At 42.8% G+C, this 22,817-nt stretch overlaps 1 protein-coding gene across 2 annotated transcripts in view; it reads right to left on the bottom strand.

Annotated features, from left to right (window-relative positions):
- The window catches only part of septin15 (septin 15), a 90,029-nt gene that overhangs the window by 27,888 nt on the left and 39,324 nt on the right, over positions 1 to 22,817 (bottom strand). For both annotated transcript variants that reach the window (XM_034086035.2, XM_034086034.2), the window contains exons 3-5: positions 15,220 to 15,326; positions 555 to 655; positions 329 to 463 (exon numbers count right to left, since the gene is read on the bottom strand). In XM_034086035.2, the coding sequence (XP_033941926.1) occupies positions 329 to 463; positions 555 to 655; positions 15,220 to 15,326 (343 nt within the window). The remainder of the gene's footprint in view (positions 1 to 328; positions 464 to 554; positions 656 to 15,219; positions 15,327 to 22,817) is intronic.

Here is a 22,817-nt window from a genome sequence, read left to right on the forward strand (position 1 = left end):
ATGCTTTCAACTTCAATATTTAAAAAACAATCTTCCCAGGGGAGAATCCCCCCGGACCCGCACTTTACCCCTGCCTATATGCCGTGAGCTGATTATGGAGCCTTCACAGTAATTCAGATGCAATTAGCCTATATAAAAAGGCCTCAAATTGTAAGCACTGTCTAGGCCGTCTTTGTCACTCAATTCTGCAATAGGTAGATCTCACCTTTCACCTAGGCCGAGGTCGGTGATCTTGGGCTTATAAAGGTTGGTGACCACTGCCTTATACTGTTGGGCCTTTGGTCATATTAACCTCATCTCATTACAACCTGATCTCATGCAGACCTACCCGTGTCCAGAGGGGGCGATGAAGTACAGGCAGCAGTGCACTCTGTTGTCGGGCATGGATCTGCGGTTCACTCTGGACTCTGCGTTTAGGAAGTCCTCACACTTACTGTCAATGTAGTTAATGACTGGCTGCCAGCTGGGAGATGAGATATATCAGTCAGAGAAACCAATCAGATGAGCATAAAGAACATTTACACCTTGATGATGCACCTTGATGATGCTCCTACCAGTTGCTGTTATCCACTGCATCTCCAAACCCTGGAGTATCCACAATTGTGAGTGTCAGTTGGACACCCCCCTCCTTTATCAGAACCTTGGACTGCTCCACCTGAAACAGAGACATAAACACGATTAAGTACAATACAAGTTTGAATCAAAACCTGTTCCTCACATCTACATTTGAGTAAGTGCAGTGTTCTGTTTCAACACTGATTCAACAGTATATATTCAATTTATAATGCAGTACAACTTGCTAACGCGAACGTGCCCACACACAGTCACCCGCTAGTTTAATTATGTGACACTACCCTCTCCCACTCTGAGCACTGATGATACATCATGCACCCACACAGCCTGCTGGGAGATTCAGTTATACCAATATCAGTGTGTTTGTGTGAGGACACTTGAAGCCTGTGCTCCTGCCGCAGCTAAAACATATCATCCGTCGCAAACAGAAGCTAACCTGTTACGATGTACACTGACATTTAAACCCAGCACATACACAAAACATAACACTTAAAGAGTTTAGCCCATTCGACACTAATGCACCAGCACTCATTATGGTTTGTATCTTGATGGTTTATTGCACTCTTAAGTTGCTTTGGATAAAAGTGTCTGCTAATGGAATGGAATATGTGGAACTGTGATGGTGCTATGGTAAAGGAGAAATGATTACCACTTTCTCACTATACAGGGTACTGAGTGCATACAGAACCTGTACCTCTAAACTAAAGTACTCCTTGAACTAACATTGAGGGTGTTTCTCAATGTCGAGTAAAGCTGCTCCATAGCCACTATTTCAAGCATATTACGTCATCGATTGCCGCCAAAGGACTGTTCCAATGTCCAGCATACTTGGAATTCTACCGAGCCCGGCGTACTTCGTAGCGAGACATTTCGAGGCTGCACATGTGTAGACTCCGCGGTCTTAAAATCCCCACAATGCTTTGCGCACGGACCAATTTCCCCCGGGGCCTCTCATATGACGCACACCTGCACACTTGCTCGCCTGTTCCACTCTTCGTTTTCCGAATGCCAGGAACAGAGGCGCGGGAAGGTATTTTGAGTGGGGGTGCTGAGGTGCTGTCCGATGTGCAAATTACTCACCAGACAGCAAGGCGGGGGGGGGGGGGCACACACACACACACACACACACACACACACACACACACACACACACACACACACACACACACACACACACACACACACACACACACACACACACACACACACACACACACACACACACACACACACACACACACACACACACACACACACACACACACACACACACACACACACACACACACACACACACACACACACGCACACACACACACACACACACACACACACACACACACACAGAGTCAGGGGTGGACTGGGACACAAATTCAGCCTGGGATGTTCAGACGCACCGGCCGACGCACCGGCCCGCCGCACGCACATGCGGGCCACCCTTGTAGCCTACAGATAAATTATACATCTACTATGCTCATATACATTACTGTTATGGCTAGATTCCCCAGAGTCAAGCCATAACATAAAAGAGATGGACAACAGGAGTAAGGTGAAAAATGAAACCTTCCTTTAGTTAAGGTTTCTTAAAAATGTCCGTGTCATGTGTGAATGTGTCAAAGTGGATATGTAGGAGTCAGTAGCCTACAATAGTATAGCAAATGGGTGTAAGGGAAACTTCTGTGTAGCAATGCAGTGGGAGTCACAGAAGGTTTTCTGAACATGAGCTGTGCATGCTTGTATGGCACATACGTCCTGAGCAGCATACACTGCTGCTGCTGCTCATTCACAGCTGCTGCTCATTCACAGCTGCTGCTCATTCACAGCTGCTGCTGCTGCTCGTGCTCTGAAACTCACCTGAGGAACAGGTTACACGCCGTCAGCGCTGAGACGTGATCCACCTTTGCTGAGTTCTGGATGAGAGCCACGTTCAACCTCATCCACCACAGCGGACCCGAGATCCACTAAAGGCACGTCAGGAAGGGTTTCAGGAGCCACTCCACAATGGGTGAATCACTTCTGGGATCCTACTTTTGCCCGCCGAGTGGATTTAGCACGAGAGGGAGCAACTCTTGCAGAGATAAAGAGTCGGAAGTGTGGTCCCGGCTCTCCTCTCGCCGCCCTTCTCGCCGCTCCTCACACCGCTCCTCTTGCCGCTCCTCTTGCCGCTCCTCTTGCCGCTCCTCTTGCCGCTCCTCTTGCCGCTCCTCTTGCCGCTCCTCTCGCCGCTCCTCACACCGCGTATCGCCGCTCCTCTCCGCGCCTGTGCTACCGGCGGAGATGTAAAGTGGATTAAATAGCCGGTGTAACGCGGTGGGATTACCTTCTCTACTCTGCTGTGCTGCTATAGCTGAGGCCTGTTTCCACCTTGCTCCGGGAACAGCGTGGATACTGTTGTGCTGGACTGGGAGAATGGCGGGTGTCGTGTTTCTGCTGTGCCTTTTCTTGGCTGTGCTGGACAAGGAGAAGATCGCTAGTCGTCCTGAACAATCTACTGGATTCGGGTATGTTCTGCCGCCCGCTGTGGACATCCCCTGTACAGTTTCGGAGGTGTTGCACAAACAATTGCTGGTTGCACTGTCGCGGACATTCATTTCGGAAAATGTTTGTCTTTCTCACATGCCTGCCACGATGGTCCTTCAGAATTGTTTTTTAAACTCTAATCTCACTTTCGCGAAGTTTGCTGGTGACTCTAGATCAGCTGACAATGTATGTGTGTTGATTAAGAGGAAAAGGTGCTTGGTATTTTTATTGTTGTTACTATCAGGAAATGTACAGCCAAATCCAGGTCCACCGAGCAGTATTAGTCAAATAGCTACTCCTGCTGATTTTATATCTAGATCTGGGCTAGGTTTAATTCATTTAAATGTGCGTAGTCTGTTACCTAAATTAGATTTTGTCCTTATTTGGGCGAGTTCGAATGATGCTGATGTCATTGTCTTATCAGAAACGTGGCTAGATAAATCCATTTTGGCCTCTGACATTTACATAAATGGTTACAGTGTATATCGTACTGACCGGCCTAAAAAAGGTGGTGGCGTTGCCATTTATGTGAAAAATAAGTTTTGTGTAACTAATATGGTTTCCAAATCTGTTAGTAAACAGCTAGAATTTTTAGCCGTGAATAGTGAGGTAACAAAGGGTCAACAGCTCATGGTGGTGGGCTGCTACAGGGCCCCTTCGGCTGTCAAGGACTCTTTATCGTCTTTGGCAAAACTGTTATCGCAACTTTCCTACAAGGAAATAGTGCTGCTTGGTGATTTTAATTGGGACTGGTTAACTTCTGTGTCAGAGGATTTTAAAAACCTGTGTACCTCATTGAATTTTACCCAGATTATAGACAGTCCTACTCGCCCAAATATTAAGTCCCCAAATAAATCCTCCTTAATTGATCTAATTTTAACAAATGTTCCACATAAATACTCATCTGTGGGAGTATTTGCTAATGATGTGAGTGACCACTGTGTTGTGGCCACAATTAGGGACACTAAGGTCCAAAAGGTTAAACCACGTGTCATCACAAAGAGAGACAAAAAACACTTTGTGGAGCAGGGTTTTTTACATGATCTGTTTGATTTTGATTGGGGTAGAATCAATTTGTGTGCTGATGTAGAAACTGCATGGTCTTATTTTTATCTTGGTTTTATGAAAATTATAGATAGACATGCACCTCTGCGTAAATTTAGAGTGAAGGGACGAAACAATCCCTGGTTTTCTGCTGAGCTGTCCAGTCTCCTTCATGAGAGAAATAATGCTTGGGCTAAGGCTAGGAAATCAGGCTCAGAGGTAGAATGGCTACGTTTTAGGCAGCTAAGAAATAGCTTCACATCTCAAATAAAAAGTGCTAAATCAAAGTACTATTTGTCGGTTACCACAGAAAACCTGAATAATCCTAGGAAATTTTGGAAAGCCATAACATCGATTTCCACTGGTGATATCCCAAATGAGCTACCTCCGTGCCTTACCACAGCATCTGGCACTATATCAGACAGGGCTACTATGCTAAATTGCTTTAATGAGTATTTTGTGTCTTGTGGCTCTCTGTTTGGCTGTGTGGCTCCTGTGAACGCTCCAATCCTTGACTCTGAACAATGTGGTCTGGAAAACCCTTTCAGTTTTACTCCTTTAACTATTGGTATTGTTCATGAAGCATTATCCAAGTTAGATCCTAGGAAACCGGCTGGCCCGGACAACGTAGAACCTTTCTTTTTAAAGATAGCTGCAGATTGTATTGCTCCACCTCTTACTTCTCTTTTTAACCTCTCCCTCAGCACGAACACAATTCCAAAAGTATGGAAGTCTGCTTATGTCTTGCCTTTACTGAAAGGAGGGGAGGCAACTATTTTAAATAACTATAGGCCAATCTCTAAATTGTCAGTTCTGGCTAAGGTGCTCGAACGCTTAGTGAGTGAACAAGTAAAGGAGTTTTTATGTATAAATGATATCCTGTCTAAACATCAGTCAGGATTCAGAAAGAAACACAGCACCATCACTGCGACAATGAAAGTGGTAAATGACATTACTACTATTTTAGATAATAAGCAGAGTTGTGCAGCTCTGTTTATTGACCTTTCCAAAGCATTTGACACCGTTGATCATCGCATTTTAAAGCAGAGGCTACTCAGTATTGGTATATCCAGCAATGCAGTGGGGTGGTTTGTGAACTACCTCTCTGAAAGGTCCCAATGTGTTCATTTTGATGGACTGTCTTCTGAGTGGTTAAACATTTCTAATGGTGTACCACAAGGTTCTGTTTTAGGACCACTTTTATTCTCCACTACTTTACATTTTTATGCGGATGATACTGTGATGTATTGTGCAGGTCCCTCCATTCAGGAGGCTGTTGTTAAATTACAAGCTGTTTTTAACACTATTCAGACTCAGCTCTCTGAATTAAAGCTTCTTTTAAATGTGGATAAAACCAAGGTAATGCTCTTTTCAAAAGCTAAAAAGACACCAGAGCCTGTTTTAGATATTGTAACTACGCAAGGAACAAAACTTGAAGTTGTTGCCTGTTACAAATACCTTGGTATCTGGCTTGATGATTGTCTCTCTTTTACACCTCATGTCAATAACCTGCTTAAAAAACTGAGGGTTAGGCTCGGTTTCTTTTTCAGAAACAAGTCCTGTTTCTCGCTTGAGGCCAGGAAAAGGCTAGTCACTGTGACCTTTTTACCTGTGCTGGACTATGGTGATCTGGTCTATATGAATGCACCTGCCAATTACCTGAGCAAATTGGATGCTGCGTATCACAGTGCTCTGAGATTTGTCACAAATTGTAAAGCACTTACTCATCACTGTACACTGTATACCAAGGCAGGTTTACCATCACTCTCTGTACGGAGGCTCAGTCATTGGTACACGTTTATCTATAAAGCTTTGTTGGGTAAACTCCCGTATTATATCTGCTCTCTGATAACACAGAGAGTTGCAAGCAGCTATTGTCTGAGGTCACATGATGTAGTCTTGTTAGATGTGCCAAGAGCAAGGACGGTCTTAGATAAGACAGCTTTTATGTGCACAGCTCCACTTGCTTGGAACAATCTTCAGCAAGAATTGAAACTGAGCAATCTCATTCCTCTGCATGTTTTTAAAGCTAGGGTAAATGAAATGCTTGCTGATACAATGGGCACTTGTACATGTCTATAACTATGTATCCTGTAAATATAATGTATAATGTCCTTTATTGTTTTATGTTTCATGTGGAACCTATATGCTGCAGGTCTCCCTTGAAAAAGAGATCTATGATCTCAATGGGACCAATCTGGATAAATAAAGGTTTGAAATGAAATGAAATACACAGAGAAAATCAGCCAGGACAAAAGTCCCCAGACACTGATTCCCTGGGTTTACTATCCCCAAATTATCATCAACCAAAAACGAAACGTAGCTGCTCAGTTTCACAGGTAATTTTTTAGGAAACCGTCAATCACAGATTCTGGTAAGGCAATGTCCAAATGTAGATTTGAAAATCACACTTACCAGCTCTGAAGATTTGTTGGCATCCTGCCGACAACGCCAAATTGTAAGGGAAACTTCTGTGTAGCAATGCAGTGGGAGTCACCGACTCAGGAAGGAGACAGGGTAGAGCAGGAGCTTCGATGTCAAACACTGGAGGTTTATTTGGAGTTACGGCCGGAGAATTCACATCACAAGTCACAGCAGTCACGATCTGACTGCACGGGTGGTTGCCACGTCAATTCTGGAGAACCTCTCTCTCGTTAGCCCATTTAACTGGTTTCAAAAGAGAGTAATCAACATATTTTGATAAGATAGTTTAACCAGTTGGGCACACTTGCGTCCGTCACTTATGGCCTCGAAGATGTCATACCTTGGAGTCCACAAACAACAAAGAAGGAAGTGTCCCAGTGCACCCACAACAACAGACCATCTGTGACCTAGTATTGACCGGTCACAGAATGGGAACAATAACATTATTGGCTGAAGCAGCCTGTGTCCTTAAAGGAGATAAACAGACGTCAGGGTTGGTCCTGTACGTCATATCTAGGTGTCTAGGTCAATTATTTCCCTAACAATGGGTATAGTCAAAAATGGTTGCCTGTGCCTGGCAGTAAACAAAAAGAAGTGCCAATGCACATGCAGCTCACACATTCAATCAATGCCATGTGGTCTAACCAACAAATGATTATAATAGTCATTATGAGAGCACTTGTCCAGTATTAAATAACCAACTTCAAGGAATACAATATCATGCACAGTAATGTCAATCACTAAAATGAATGCAATAGTGAATTGGCCACACATCTCTGTGTCCTTATTATTGAATATTAATATTATTGAATATTAATATTATTTAATATAATTATTTAAAATTATAATATTAATATTATATAATTGAACTTGGAATATCATGAGCATATGACTATCCTAATGCATGATGCATCTAACTTTATGCACAATATAATAGTCTGGCCAGCCCTGCATCCCGTTCTAGGTTCTGATTGGCTCTCTAGGTTGGCATTCTAGCTTCTGACTGGCTGTCCAGGTTGTCAATCACAGCCGTGGGCATATTATACTAGTCGTAACATCGCTAAACTTTTTTCTTGACGGTTTTCTCTATCAACTAATGCTATTGCTAACAGTAACATCAATTAACAAAGCCCTGCACACTGCACCTGCTGTCATTATATGCCGGGTCTGTGGTTCATCATCTTCCTTTTAATTCTCCTCCTTATTACTGCGACTGGGAGCGGGAGCCCTTCTACTAAACAGCTCTGTGATTTTCGAAAATGTTCCAGCATCTTCCTATAGCAATTTTCGTTTTTTCATTCTGGCTTTTTCAGCCCCACCACCCTTTCTTTTTTTTACTGTTCTTCATCTTGTCTTTCTCAATTTCGCTGGCTAACTTACTGATCAATCATCAAACGAAGCTAGGTAGCTTGTCTGATGAGTGGACCTCTGACGCGGGCCTCGCCCTCTTTCCAATTGGAAGAGACGACTCATCTCTCCCGGCAACCCCTTCAGAGATATATATATATATATATATATATATATATATATAGGCAATATAGAGCACGCACAAGAGCGCGGGCACACACACTACAAAGATGTAAAAAATTATTTGACCAACAATGTGGAATTTATTGCAGCAATAACCATAATAATTCAAATACCACAAACATGATATTAACCAGTATACAGATTATGCACGGCAGCAGCAAATAACCAAAAATGATTAATAATGCATGTTTTACCTATTTGAAGACCCCAAATGTGGACTTCCGTTCAGGGGTGTTGTCGATGAATCTTTTCATCAGTGGCTGGATGTCCATCCGATCAAGAATGTCACTGTGTACGTGCATTACGGCCAGGTGTGTCAGTCGTCTCTGTGTCATGTTGCTCCGAAGCCAGGTTTTGAGGCGGCGAAGGGTGGAGAAGGAACGCTCAGAGGTAGCAGCAGAGACAGGTAGACATAGACAAAGTTCGATCAACTTTCCCACTTCTGTCAGGAGTTCCCTGGTTTGAGGATGCAGTGCTCCGATGAATCCTGCAACGTCTTGAGCTGTCTTGAGTCCTTTTGTCTTGGAGAGGTTACCCAGCAATGTGAGTTGCATATGTAGACGAGATTTATCAAACTGATCGGGCACCTGTGCAGCAGTGATCTCTCTCGTGCCTGAGTATTCTCCGTTTGCGGCATTGATGACAGTTTGCTCTCTCAGGGCAGCGACTTGTAGGCCTTCTTGGTCAAATCGGCGATCCAGCTCGGTTGTCACAAGATCCAAGGCCTCATAGAACTCACGCCGCCACTGCTGCTCTCCTACATCAGTCACGATGGCCTCTGTCTCCTCCGTATCTCTTAATCGGGCAGGGGTTCTGTTGATTAGTGGAGGAAGGGGCATTTTCAGGTTGTTTCTTTCTGCACAAGCAGCCACTTTGGCAGTCATCTCCTGGATAAATCCATCTTCTCTCAGTCCATGCATGCGCTGTCGTAGCGCACTCACACACTCCAGTGCCCCCTTCGCACTTGCCTTCTCACTTTGGAGAGCTCTGGCTACGGTCTCGCATGGTCCAAAAAGAACCTCACAGCACAAAAGGCCAAAGTATGTTTTGGCTTTTGTGGCTTGTTTGTATAGACCAGATACTTTTGCCCGAGTATCTCCCCTGACTGTCTTGTCTTGCTCAAGCATCTTCAGTGTCTGCAAAAGGGCTGTATATGAGGAGACAACCCGTGAAATCGCCCTTGTGCGTACGGGCCCACCGAGCCGGGCATAATGATAGCAAGTTGCAAACCGCCTCATCATCACCAAACATGGACTGGAACAGTATCTTGCGCTTTGATGACTCCCCGACCACCACTGAGACACTCCGTACAACGTTTAATGTGTCTGCAACAACACGAACTTCCCTCGCCACTTCTTGTAATACCAGATCAAGTGCATGGTTACCAGTGCACGTATAGTGCAGATGGACACTGCTCTTTCAGTTTGGCTTGCACACCTGAGATGCGGCCCGACATATTCGCAGCACCATCGAAGCAACATTTCCTGAGACGCTCCAGTGGCAAATTCAAGCGCAGAAAAACATCCTTTAAGCAAGAAAAAAGTGTTTCTCCAGTTGAATCAGGTGCACTGTAAAATCCAAGGAAAGCCTTCACTGCCTCAAGTTTTGAATCCACGTATTGCAAAGTAATGGAAAATTGCTCTGATGTACTTATATCAGTGGTCGCATCTGCAGTAAGACCATAGAAAGGATGCTCTCTCGCTTCGGACACGATTTCTCTTTGAACAGCATGGGCGAATATCTCCAATATTTCATTTTGTACCGTGTCGGACATCCAGTTGTCTCTTCGCTGCAGCCACTCCCGGCATTTTGGCAATGTAAATGTCCGCTCCATCATCAGTTTCCATAGCACCCCATCTTGATTGTTATGGCCTCTTAATGATAGTCCTAAGCTGCCGATGAATCTAACTGATCTGAATATTAGCTCTAGGACTGTTCTGGCCGTTCTTTGCTCTTTCTCAACAATCTCCGACAGTAGAGCATTAATGGGAGTGTTGAGCAGCGAAGCAAGCATTCTCTCTGAATCTGAGTGAATGTCAGACAACTCGTGCTGGCTAAACTTTGTGGTTGCTTTACGCCAGTTACAAAAACCTCCTACTGTAAATGAACTTGTCTTTCTGTCATTATGTCTTAAGCCCTTCTCTATAGCTTTGCAGCAGGTGAAGCAAAGAACGGTGTCTTTCTCCGTGACATAATGCACCCATTTCCACCGGGTAAACCAGCTTTTCTGAAATGACCGCTCGAAGGTCTCTGTCCCAATTTTCCTGGCAGGAAAACTTACGTCTGGTCGACACGGCTCATCAAACCCCAAAACGTTAGGTGTCGGGTCTAGCTTGTCAACTGCACCACATGGTGTGTGGCCATGGCTAGTGTTAGCCACAGCTGAACTGCTAGCTCCAGTTTAATCGGTGCTGCTGCTGCTGCTGCTAGGAGGCTGGTGCTCGTTGTTGGTGGTTGTAGACAAATGTCCTGCTGCCCCTGCATCTTCTAATTCAATCTTTTTAGCAGATTTAGCATTGTTAGAGAGAACAAATTCTGATATCCGTTTTTGCACCATGCACTACTTGTGTTGTTGTGCGTCACGTTAAAAGTAGCCGACTAAAAACTATCAACAAACTTTTCTTCCACATCTTTTTTATTTTTCTTCCCTGAAGCAAAATAATGTATTACATAGTTTTAAATTATCATTTGAATAATAATATATAATATAAAATAAAATCTCAGGCACAATGAAATGAAATAAATATAATACAAATACAATACATTTGCAGGCAGGGGTGCTCTGCTCCCCCTCCCTGCCGCTAGGGGGTGCTGCAGCGCCCTCAGCACCCCCCTTCCCGCGCCCCTGGCCAGGAAGTATTCTTGCCTCGCTTCTGAAGCAAGTGACTCAGAAGACGTGTGCTACCAAGCAAGCGTACTCGACATTGAGAAACACCCGAAGAGTGTTGGTAACATGCTTTTGAAGACCTTCTGTAGCCAATCTTTCATGGGCGGTAGAATCAAGACTTGTGAGGCCAGCAGACTTAATAAGCCATCGGGGAAGGCAAGCGTTAGTATTTTTAGCAAATATACCATTTGAGATTTGAATGGGATCTATTTAACCATTACTTGCATACTTATGATGCTCACTTTACAAGCAGAGTATGCAGTCCACCTCTTCTTGTTAATAATTTAAAGAAGGTTTGACAATTACATTTTTTGGACGGTTGTAGTGATCTTTGTATGTATTGTATGTGGAAAAAGCCCAACTAAAAGAGACACGTACTTTGTACCTTCGCCTGGTAGAATGCCAGGGCATACGAGTGGAGTTACTGTCATTTATTTTGAAGATGCTGGGTAAAAGGACACTTTGTTTTGGATATTAATAAAAGACTAAGACGGCAGAGATGTATTTATTGTAGACGGTAGATAGATGGTTGATGAAACATCAGCAATTGATGTTCAATGAAGCTTACATTCACACACCGTTGGCTAACTTAAGGTGAAGCATTTTGCCCAAAGATACATACATGTTGCCTGTGAACGAAGCCACAACCTTGTGATTGAAAGATACCACATTACCTCATAGTCACCTGTGGGTATGACTTCATAAAAAGGAAATGTGTGTCTAGGAAAATGCATAAAACAAAAATTGATAATACATTTTGAAATTGTGACCATAATGTCAATATTTAGGTTGTGGGGAATGGCCTTAAATCTGCAACCATCTCTATATAGTCAAGGAAGATTTCAGCTAACCAATATTCTTTATATTAGGCATAAAATAAAAAGGTAAAACTGTTCCTGCTGATTATTCTTTCTGTAGTGCTTCAGTATACTTTAAGAAGCACACATTGCTAAAGGGATTTAAGATCCAACATATTATTGTTAAAATACCAAAACATCCTGATTTATTTCTGCTTGTTGCTTTAGCCTGAAACACAAAAAGCAGACCAACCATTCCACCTCACACTTCAGTCACATGTCTCCACATCAGCTCCACAGATCCATCATTTCCTGCAGCCTGTTTGCTGCTCCCTCGCCTCACCGCATACTTTCACAAGGCCATCTAGTTATTTTAGGACCGGCCCTTTAAAATCAAACTACAGCCCTCTTTCTCTAAAACAACAGAATCCAGCTTTCACAAGCCTTCAGAGAATTTGTCTGCTTTACAACTGAGCACATTATATATATACATATATATATATATATATATATATATATATATATATATATATAAAAACACGCACCGCAGCCGCTTGACATACTGAGCTTAATTGTGCACCCAGCGTGTTAAGGTGTGTGTGTTTGTACTGTAAGTGTCTGTGCATGTCATGTCAGCCATCTCAAAACCAAATCTACTATTTCCAGCGTTTCTGCGAAGAAAAACAGATTTGGAGGAAACCACAAAAATGCCATCAGTCTCAACACCATCATTTAAAAAGAAATCCGATCAGGGGGAACTCCAGTAAGCGACAAAGAATGAGAGATTGTTCTGGAATATAAATACTCTGACCCGTCGTCCCCCCTCGGCCCCTGGACCACAGCACCCCTAACAAACACTCACACACTGACTTCAACTTGCACCATGGATGCCCACGTAGCGCTCATGAGGTTCACAGGAGGTCGGCGATTCTTTTGACCGACCGATGGGAGCAAAATGTTCTAAATGTTTTCAGTCTCACCAAAACAGTCTCGCCCCATGCTGAAACTGAAGCATCAGCCACATCACCTGACCAGTTCTGAAATCCATCAGGACACAGTGCACAAGGACAGTCATACCATTCAATTTAGAGTTTTTTTTAATGAAGCAAAGATCTTCTGGTGTCTAACCGTGTCGATAATTTAGCTTAATAGCTGGTGATTTGGCACTTCCTTACACTGAAGGTGAATTGGAATTTAGCTTGTGGTGCTAATAGCAATACAAAAATACATGACAGGAAATCACATGTAACATGATGTTTTAAGAAACTGTATCTCTGCATCTCTGCACTTTATACATTTTTCAGTAGAAGTATATCTGAAGACCCTCTTAAAAGCATACTGCTATATAGTGGTGCAGAACCACTGATTTAGATGGCACAACAATTGATCTCACAATGTATCTGTGGATTCCTAGCTGGATTGTATCACACCTCTTCCTAAACAGAAACACTTTCGCCTAACCAAAAGCAAATTAAAGAGTTGGCTTCAAGGAGTGTGTTGGGGATGTGTGTGGGTGATGCTTGTTTTGCAAACACCACAAGTCCTTCTACAAAAACATTTGACAAAAGTGCAGTTATGATTTAAAAAAAATATGAACCAACTAAACAGAAGATTATGTTTTTTCAACCGTTTAGCTATATCCGTGTGTGCGTATCCATGTGCGTGTGTGTTAGGTTTCATGGGAACATTTTTGCCCTGCTACTAATCCCATCAGGCCCCAGGGAGAATGCAATGACTCTTTTTCTTTGAGTCTCCTTGGTCACCTCTCATTAAGTCCTCAAACTCTCTCACTGCTTCTCTGTCCAACTCCTCCTGCATCCCTCCTCTTCCTCTTGGCTGCATTGCTCATGTCCAACCCTCTATTTCCTTCTTTCCCTTTCTCCTTCACAACCATTCTCCCTTTTTACAGACCATTTCTTTCCTCTCTGCTCCAGATGTAGTCTGCCCCCTTCTTATTTTGTCATGACCATACAAGGATAAAACAAGGCCATGTGGCCTTGCTGTCTCTCCCTCTTATGGCGCATTTCCACTGCAGCGGGTAGCCCCGTTTAAGCATTCTTAATCGTCCTCAAGCGGCCAGGCCAGTTTTTGGTGGCCTTTCCATATAGCGCAGCGCCGGCTAGCGGGTACTTTTCCCCTCTTTTTCCGGCCCGATAAAATCGTGGTTCTATCAGGCCAGGGCCAGGGTTGAACTAGTGACGTCAACACTCTCGGATGCTGATTGGTCAGAGAGAATCGTCACAAGATCGCGCGCGAGATCATCCCTAGCGTCGCATATATATTTAGAAGCAAGCCTGCAAAAATGTTATACACAGCCTTTTTGAAAACGGAGGAGCTACAAAAATGGCAACGTCAAAGAAAAGCACACCGTGGTCGACCGAGGAGGTGACGACGTTCCTACATCTCATTGGGGATGATAAAATCCAGCGGGAGCTCGATGGAACAACTCGAAATGTGAAGCCGATCTCCCCACCTACACTGCGCTGCTACCTCAGGTCCTAAACTGTAATGGAAATGCGCCACGGCCTCGGACGGCCAGCGAGGCAGCCCGAGACCTGAGCGAGGACGCTTAGGGACGCTTAAACGGGGCTACCCCGCTGCAGTGGAAATGTCCTCCATCCTTATTCTCACCCTGCTTTTCCTATGGTATTCCACCCCTACCTCTTCTTCCTCTCTAGAAGACTCCATGACTTGCTTCCTATATTAATTCATCTATATGTGCTTTAACCTCTGTTCCAACCAATGATGCTTCAAAGCCTAATATTAATTTGTATACACTTTATATTGGTGCAGTGATGACCCAGAAGTTAGCATTAAAAGGGCTCCCTCGTCAAAAAGCAATGGAAATTCCCATTGGATTTGAGTATATTGCAGAAAATAAGATTGGTGGTAAATACATGGCAAAGACATCTACACGTTTTCTTTGGAAGGATAATCTCCACATATTAACACCACTTTATGATTTTTTTAAGCATAAATGCAATCGGCAGAAGTAAAAAGTTTGGTTATAAATAAACATTACAGTCACATGACATCACGTCACCAATGCTAAAGGTGGCTAAATGTTTGCATTTGTTAGCAACCGCTGTTTTTTAGATAGCATAGAAGTTCAGAACTTTAACGTGTAGAGTTTTTAATGACGCATTGGAACAAAACTTTAACATCTCTTCAGCTTGTGTTAACCACAGACCTTATTCAGGCCCCTTAACCCTTATTTTCTGTGAGGTCATCACAGCGCATCAATAACTGCATTACTTAATCTGCCTGAACTGGGTCCTTCATATCAACAGTATATTGTTTAGAAGTGTATTATGAGGATGTCTGTGTGTGGTGCAATATCGGAACATTTGACCTTCTTACAGCCTTATCTGTATCGTGATGAAGCCTAACCTGAAAAGCAGGTGAGATGCCCGATGTGAAGGTCCTTAAAAGAGAAATAATCACCTGCACAGTCTTCTTGATGCGCTGCGAGGGCCCCGGGTAATCCTTGGAGTACAGGTCAGTCAGGAACAGAGAGTTGATGAGTGTCGACTTCCCCAGACCAGATTCCCCTGAGGACACACACACAAATGTTACAATACATAAAAAGATCATGAATCTATTTATTTGTTAATTTTATGGCAGAGCAATGAAACATTTTTAGATGAGAAGATGAAGGCAGCCTGCTGGCCACATGTTATGTGTGCATGCATGAATATGCTCAACTACAAGCAAGCACACAATAAAACATGCAAAACCTCATGCACACACACTCTCACACACACAGGGCCTGGAGCTGCAGCAGAGAACATAAAGCAGGACCATTGTGTGTGTGAGGGAGAAGGTCAGGGGCTCGTGTGCCGGCTCGAAAAGCTCTCAGATGGAGGGAATAAAAGGTTTGCCCTCCTGCTCCCTCTCTCCCTCACATCCCCATTCCCTTCCTCCTTCCCTTTCACTAAACACTTCCTTAACATACAGTGTGCGAAAAAGCACACGTCCGATTGTCCGGGAAGTGTTATTTACAATATCGGACAGGTACATCTTTCCATTGACGTGTCCGACGGGCAAGTGACGTTTTTCGCCCATATTTATTCACAACTTATTTATAAATTCAGCTTACAAAAGGCAGAACTCATTTGCAAATTGTCCGTGTCCGCCATTGTTGTTTGCGACCGCTTTAGGTTTCCTTCAAAGAGCCGGCTCTTTTAAGTGAACGACGAGAGCCGGCTCGCGCCTGCGAACAAGCAATTTTTTTGTTTTGATCAAGTAATACAAGACAGAATGATATGATGATCTCCGCGCCATGGGTGCTCCGTGCATGCATGCAGTGACATGTCATATCCAAGGATTAGAGACGGTTGGATGCTGCTGTTTTGAGCATTGCAATACATTTATTTGTATTATGTTTTTTTTATGATTAGAGACGGTTGGATGCTGCTGTTTTGAGCATTGCAATATATTTATATTCACTATGTTATTTATTTATGATTATCTTTAGGCTCAGCAAAGATTTGATGTCAGCTGTTGCTGTTTTTCTTTCTTTAGTTAATACTGAAATAGAGCCCTGCTGTTTTGTTAGGGCTTTTTCTTTAAATACAATTTAAAAATGTCGATGGTGAAATGGTGTGTTCAGCTAACAAGGAAACAAATTTAAATAAATTCTGTCAGAAAACAGTGGATTAAGGGCTTGAAAGGGGACCCTACCATGTATGTACTGATGGGCTTGAAAAGGGGTATGTAAAATAATTTTAGAAAAAGAAAAACAGGCATGTCCAGATTGGACAAGTGAAAAATGTATTCGGGCAAGTAAATTGCCAAACTCACTAGTTTTAACAACATGTTTATTTATTGACTTTTCATTCCTGTATAATCATTTTGTGCAAAGATGGCACTGTTTGTCAGAGCACTTCATCCTTCTGGGATTTCATGAAGAACAGCTCCAACGCCTGTGTGTATGGGAACGCCTCTGGTGCTGGTCCATTAACTGCCAGTGTTTCCCACAGATCTGTTTCCCACATATCTGAAATAGCGGTTGTTAGTAGACCCTTCACGCGATGGCAGAGCGAACAGGTACAGGCAGGGCCCATAATGATAGCCCTATAGTTTAAATCTACTACCCACACATGAACATATGGAAATGGGTTACTATTTAAAAAAATAAATGTATTTATAAATGTATTTAGGAACCTATCCATGTGATTTTTAGTGGGGGTCGACCTCAAATCCTCTATGGGGGTCCAGGGGCATGCCCCCCGGTAAGATTTTATTTTTTATTTTGGAGTTAAATGCATCAATCTGGTGCACTTTGAGGGGAAAATATAGAGACTAGATCTATGGAAACACCTATATTAAACAGAACTGTATCCATTTCAATAATCATAAAATCATGGCCATAACCAATAACCATTTCCAATATGAAAAAAACACTGAAACTTGTTTATTAATTTATTTTTGGTTCATTTATAGTTGTGAGTGTGTCTGTGCTCCTGAATCGCCTCTCCTGTCTCTCTCCTATCCCCCTGCTCCTCTTTGCAAAGACTTTCCTCTTTGCAAAGACTAGCAAAGACTAGTTTTCTCTCAACAAGTTTTAAAAAAAATTATTAAAAAAAAAACCTAAATGGGTCGCGAAATATACTTGGGCGGCCGTTAATATACCCAAGTATAGTCTATGTGTGGGAAACCCTGACTCTCTAAAAACGTTTTCTTACACTGACATATAAATCTTCCTTTTACTCTGCTTTCTGTGCCAACTTTCCATTGTCTGCTCCCATTCTGGTGTTAGGGATGCAGTAGTCACACAAACACACAGTAAACATTTACTTGACAAAGAGCGCAGCCTCCCCAAACACACACAGTCTCACACTCTCACAATGCTGTGATTAACGGCTGAGCATCTGGCTCGTGTCTCATGAAAGGCCTTGGAGGAGTGTTTGGTTGGAGGAAAGGACAGCTGCTTGTCCTAGAAAGACCTCAGATACACCATCACACAGCCTTTGAAAATCTGATGCCACCACTACCCCGACCGATGTGACCAACACTGACCAGAGTAGTTTACCAAACATTTACAAGACAAATATTAACGAGGAAGAGACATCAGAATCCTGCTTCATGTAGAACTACCGTTTTTTACATTATTTAGGTTTTTAAGTATTTTAAAGTTGTGAAGGAAATTCTTCTGGAGCATTGACTGAAGCTGCTAGACTGGAACTGATGCCTTACAACACTTGAGGTTTCATTAAAAGGCTTGGGCAAGAAGAAGAGAATACGATATGCAGTCGCATTGTAAGCCACAATATTTTCCCATGCATTTGTCTTGAAAAGGGCATGCAGTGAACTTCTTTATCCAAAGATTCTGAATCAGCTGCAGCTTTCTGATAGATTTTTTAGTGAGCCCTGTGAATACACTATTGCAGTGCACTATTCTAAATCAGCCACCTGCTGGGGGAGAACATCCATTCATAACATCTGTGTATTCCATCAGCCCATAGCAGCGTGGATCCAACCCTGGTGGATTCACCTCTTTACCTTCTTAACTCGTGTTTGCTCAGTTATGGGTGATATTCTGTCACAGTGAGAGTTAAATACACACTGTATCTCTGTGTATTCTACTGCCTCCCCACAAACTCAAAACGTATATCGGACTGTTTGGAGTCAGAGGTCAAGCACGCACACACACACGTCCACACAAAGCTGTTTCATGATGAAATAGCACAGCTGTATGAAGCTCCTTCTCCTCAGTCATGAGAAGAGGGGAGGTTATCTAAACTGAGAGGGGGGGGGGGGGGGGTCGTCTGCTTCTCCTGTTAGCTTTCCTCTATTGGTAGGATAGTGTCAATGCAAACTCAACTTAACAAACAGCAGGAAGTGAAGAGGAAAGCCTAACAGAGCACACTCACATGCAGCTGCACCAGCCATTAAAAAGACGTAAACAGATGTGAGGGATTTAATGGTAAACTTGAACTATGGCAGCACAATTAATCGAAATGTATCTAAACCGCAATTTTGCCAAGTGCAATATCCAAATCGGAGGGGGAAATATTAGTTGTGAGACATTTTTTATTATTAGTCAAGCCTCACCTCTTACTCGTACTTTTATCTATTGTTAACATAAAAATACCTAAACGGCTTGTTGGAGCTCCTGCCCCCCCCCCTCCTCCCTGTGAGCCCACACACACACACACACACACACACACACACACACACACCACACACACACACACACAACACACACACACACACACACACACACACACACACACACACACACACACACACACACACACACACACACACACACACACACACACACACACACACACACACACACACACACACACACACACACACACACACACAGTAACGGTATCCGTATTCGTCCAGTCACGGTTCGAGGAGTTTGTGTGTGTGCTCACACACCGACTCACAGCCTCGCCGCCGTCAGGGAGGATAAATCGGCGGAGCTGCAGCTGAGAAAAGATAACCGCCGGCCCTGGCAAGATTTTAGCTCACTTTGAGAGATCTATGGATACATCTCTCAACACCCATATGAAAGCAAATTTTCTTTTTATTTATGGATATTTTACAAATCACTCCCCTTTTAAACTGTATTCTTGTTTATTAATGACAACTTATTTTTACTGTCATATAGTATTTTATACTAGAAATATAAAAGAGAATAGATGAAAATCTATTCTCTTAATTTTTTATAACTATAATGATCATATAAAGGTGTGCCTTTACCTCACTGAGCTGAGGTTATCAGAGCCTCTCAGTCTTTCAGGAGAGAGCTCTCTAAAGCTCTCCCCCCTGCGGCCGCTTACACAGTAAATTCCAATGTTAATAAAAGCTGTATATGTTTTTTGGGAGTTTGATTTATTTTAAATTAACACAAATACAAAATTAAAACCTATAATTGCACACTAAAACCATTATTTCAAAAAAAAGGACTATTTCACATAAACCTCTGGTTTTTACTGGGGCGGTTCAACCATAGTTTATGGGCGCTGTACGCAATATAGGCGTAGTTCTGTTAGTATAAGATAATAACATGTACTTTGTTGATCCAAAATCGGAAAATTGTGTTGTTATTAAATTATTATTTTTTATTTCTAACTTTTTTATTTTTTTTAAATGTTCGGCGCCCCCCATAGATTGATGCGCCCTTACGGCCCGTCCACACAGCGGCGTGCGCTGACGCTTGCCGGCGGGCGTGTCTGAAACTCGACCAACAACCAATCACATGAATCTCCCGCCCCTGACACACAAGCAGCGGTTTGATTGGCTAGAGCTTGTACTGGCATATGATTCGATTGGCTGACGCTTCTGCCGAGGCGTCAAAAGTTGAACATTGCTCAACTTTTGCAGCGAGCCACGCCAGCTACGCTCCGCGTCGCTTCCCACGATGCATTTCGGCTAAAAGTGACGTCACCCCATTCAAAGTGAATGGTGAAGCGTCAACGCACGCCGCTGTGTGGACGGGCCGTTAGCATTCACCTATACTGCCTATGCCAAAGGCCGGCCCTGCTAACGGCTCCGCAGATGTAGCGGCTCCACGGATTGGTCCATTTGGACCAATGGGTCCATTTGCATCCGCCCGGACCCCCCTAGTATGGTTTAGTCACCATTTCCATAGCCCCACCAAAAACATTCTGGGGCAGCATAGACAGGTCTTTTCTGTGTTGGAGTTTTTCTCGCTACAGGGTGTACTTTGAGGGTTTGTGACTCTGCAGACCGTTTACATGCAGAACAAGCTTCATAACACACAAGGGGACGGGTGATAACCAGAGAAGCATGACATGGGACCTTTAAGATAAGAGCATTTTGGAGTAAGACTAAAAGACGTCATTATTTGCTTGTAAGCTTTAAAAATGTATGAACAACTTTTCAAGATATGTTTCTATCCTTCAAATTATATCACTTGGGAAGCCAATTTCAAACAGATGGGACACAGATGCATCAGGAGTTCTTTTACTTAAAAGTGGAAATTGACTGTCCACGGCTACGTACACAAAAATGTGTTTTTTTGCTAAATTTAAAACTCCTAAAACCGAGATGTTTTAGCATAACCTGTTTAAGTTTGAGGGGTCATGTTGGGAGGGGCAGAAAAGGACAGCTTTGCAACTATAATGCAGGCACACGTGTGCCCAGTGAGCAAACATCTCAGTGGATTCTCAGCAAACATTATGTTGGCTGTCTTAACGAAACCAAACAGCTTTCAAAAAAACTCATTCAGAAATTAAGAAGGCTGTGAAGAATCTGTGAGGATAACTTTGAACCCTATTCTAAAAGTTTACATTTTACCAATTAAAGTTCTGCAATGAAATGGCTGTATTAGCTATACATAACTGGTAGGTTTCTCTGACAGAGGCCCAGTGTTACAGATGCTCCCCCCCCCCTTAGGGCAGGTTCGTCCCAATTAGCCTCCCTAGTTCAGCTTTAATTAAATATTGGTTCCACATGACAAGCGGAAGCGCAGTGCCAGCTCTCTGTAAATAGACTAATGACCTAAACGTCAGTGATGGACGGCTGAGCCTGCAGCACATCCCCGCTGCTCCTCTTCCTCTCTCTCCCTCTCTTTGAGACATCACTCTATCTCTCCACAGCTCTGACTGTGTGTCACCCAGCCTCCAATCACATTCCCTTCTTTTCCATTTCTCTCCTCCATCCTTGCTTCAGTCTTGTACTTCATTTCATCCTATTCCCTCCATTAACAAATAGTAGTGCACAGTTTTTTGGTCCATTCAAGTATTACATGGTAAAAACAGAATTAGGGTCAGAACCTGAAGTCTTCAACTCTTCTTCTGAAGAAGAATACAAAGACAACAACAAGGATCCATTTAGACATGGGTAAGTGTAAATATTACAGTAATACTGGCAATGTGTGGGAAATACCGCGAAAATGAACAATACGTTTATTGATATATAATTTGTATCGATAGTCATGAACTTTTTCTTGGGACAAAATAGACTCTCCATTAGCGTCACTGACCGATTTGATATTAAAGTGACAGAAAAAAAAAACGTTATTTTGGTGTGTAAAAGTGAGATTATATGTGTAGATCAGGGATGGGCAAATGGCGGCCCCCACCTCCTCTTTTTGCGGCCCTCAGATTAATTTATAAACCACGTAATTAATAATTTTTTTTTTTTTAAAAACATTATTATTATTTTTTTTACTTGTAGTACTGATACCGTCCACTAGACTCCTAGTTACGTCACGAGCTGCGTAGATGATTTCAAATACCGCGAAATAATCTGTTTGTTTCCCGGGGAAACCCTCAAAAGAAACACCGGCTGTTGTTATGCCTGCTGTGATGTTAAGTTGCCTCTTGTAATTATGCCTTTACAAGCTTAAAAGTTGTTTTTATCATCTGAATTTGGCGAAACAAGTTTAATATTCTTAAAACCAAGACTTTGTTTATTTGAAATCAGATGAAAACAAACTGTCACGGACCCTGCCGTGTTATCTATGATTACTACGCTTTTCATTCATAATTTCAGCGGGAGGGAGGGGGAGTGGTGCTGAGGAACAGCAGAGTGCGGGCTGACAGGTGTCTGTGTTGACATTCTCCTTATTGTGGAATAAGGGGAATGCAGAGACTGGCTACAAGTGTTTTAGGTTCAAGTTAGACAACTAATGTCTGGGTTAGTGTTCATGACTTCATCTTTATGTCATTTTATGGTTAATCTCAATACACACACATTTTCCGTGCTTTCCAATAGTTTAAAATAGTTGTATTCCACTGTTTAATAACCTGTTCAACAATACAAACATGCCACTTGTAAAAATGAAATAACATTTCTGTGAACTGATATTTGTTTAGTGAGCTTATTAGAGGATGTTCCCATTTTTTGGGGGTGTTCCCTTTGATTGTAAAATGTCAATGAAGATGTCAGACTTAGTATATTTGTTAATAATGACATACAACACATGGAATTTGTGTGTGTGTGTGTTCCAAGTGAATGTGCGGCCCCCTGGTGGCCAGTACATCAATGATGTGGCCCCCACCACCATCAAAGTTGCCCATCCCTGGTGTAGATGATTAATCATTTATTCGTCCCAC

The sequence above is a fragment of the Pseudochaenichthys georgianus genome, chromosome 6 (genome assembly GCF_902827115.2).
Source record: "Pseudochaenichthys georgianus chromosome 6, fPseGeo1.2, whole genome shotgun sequence".
NCBI classification, from domain to species: domain Eukaryota; kingdom Metazoa; phylum Chordata; class Actinopteri; order Perciformes; family Channichthyidae; genus Pseudochaenichthys; species Pseudochaenichthys georgianus.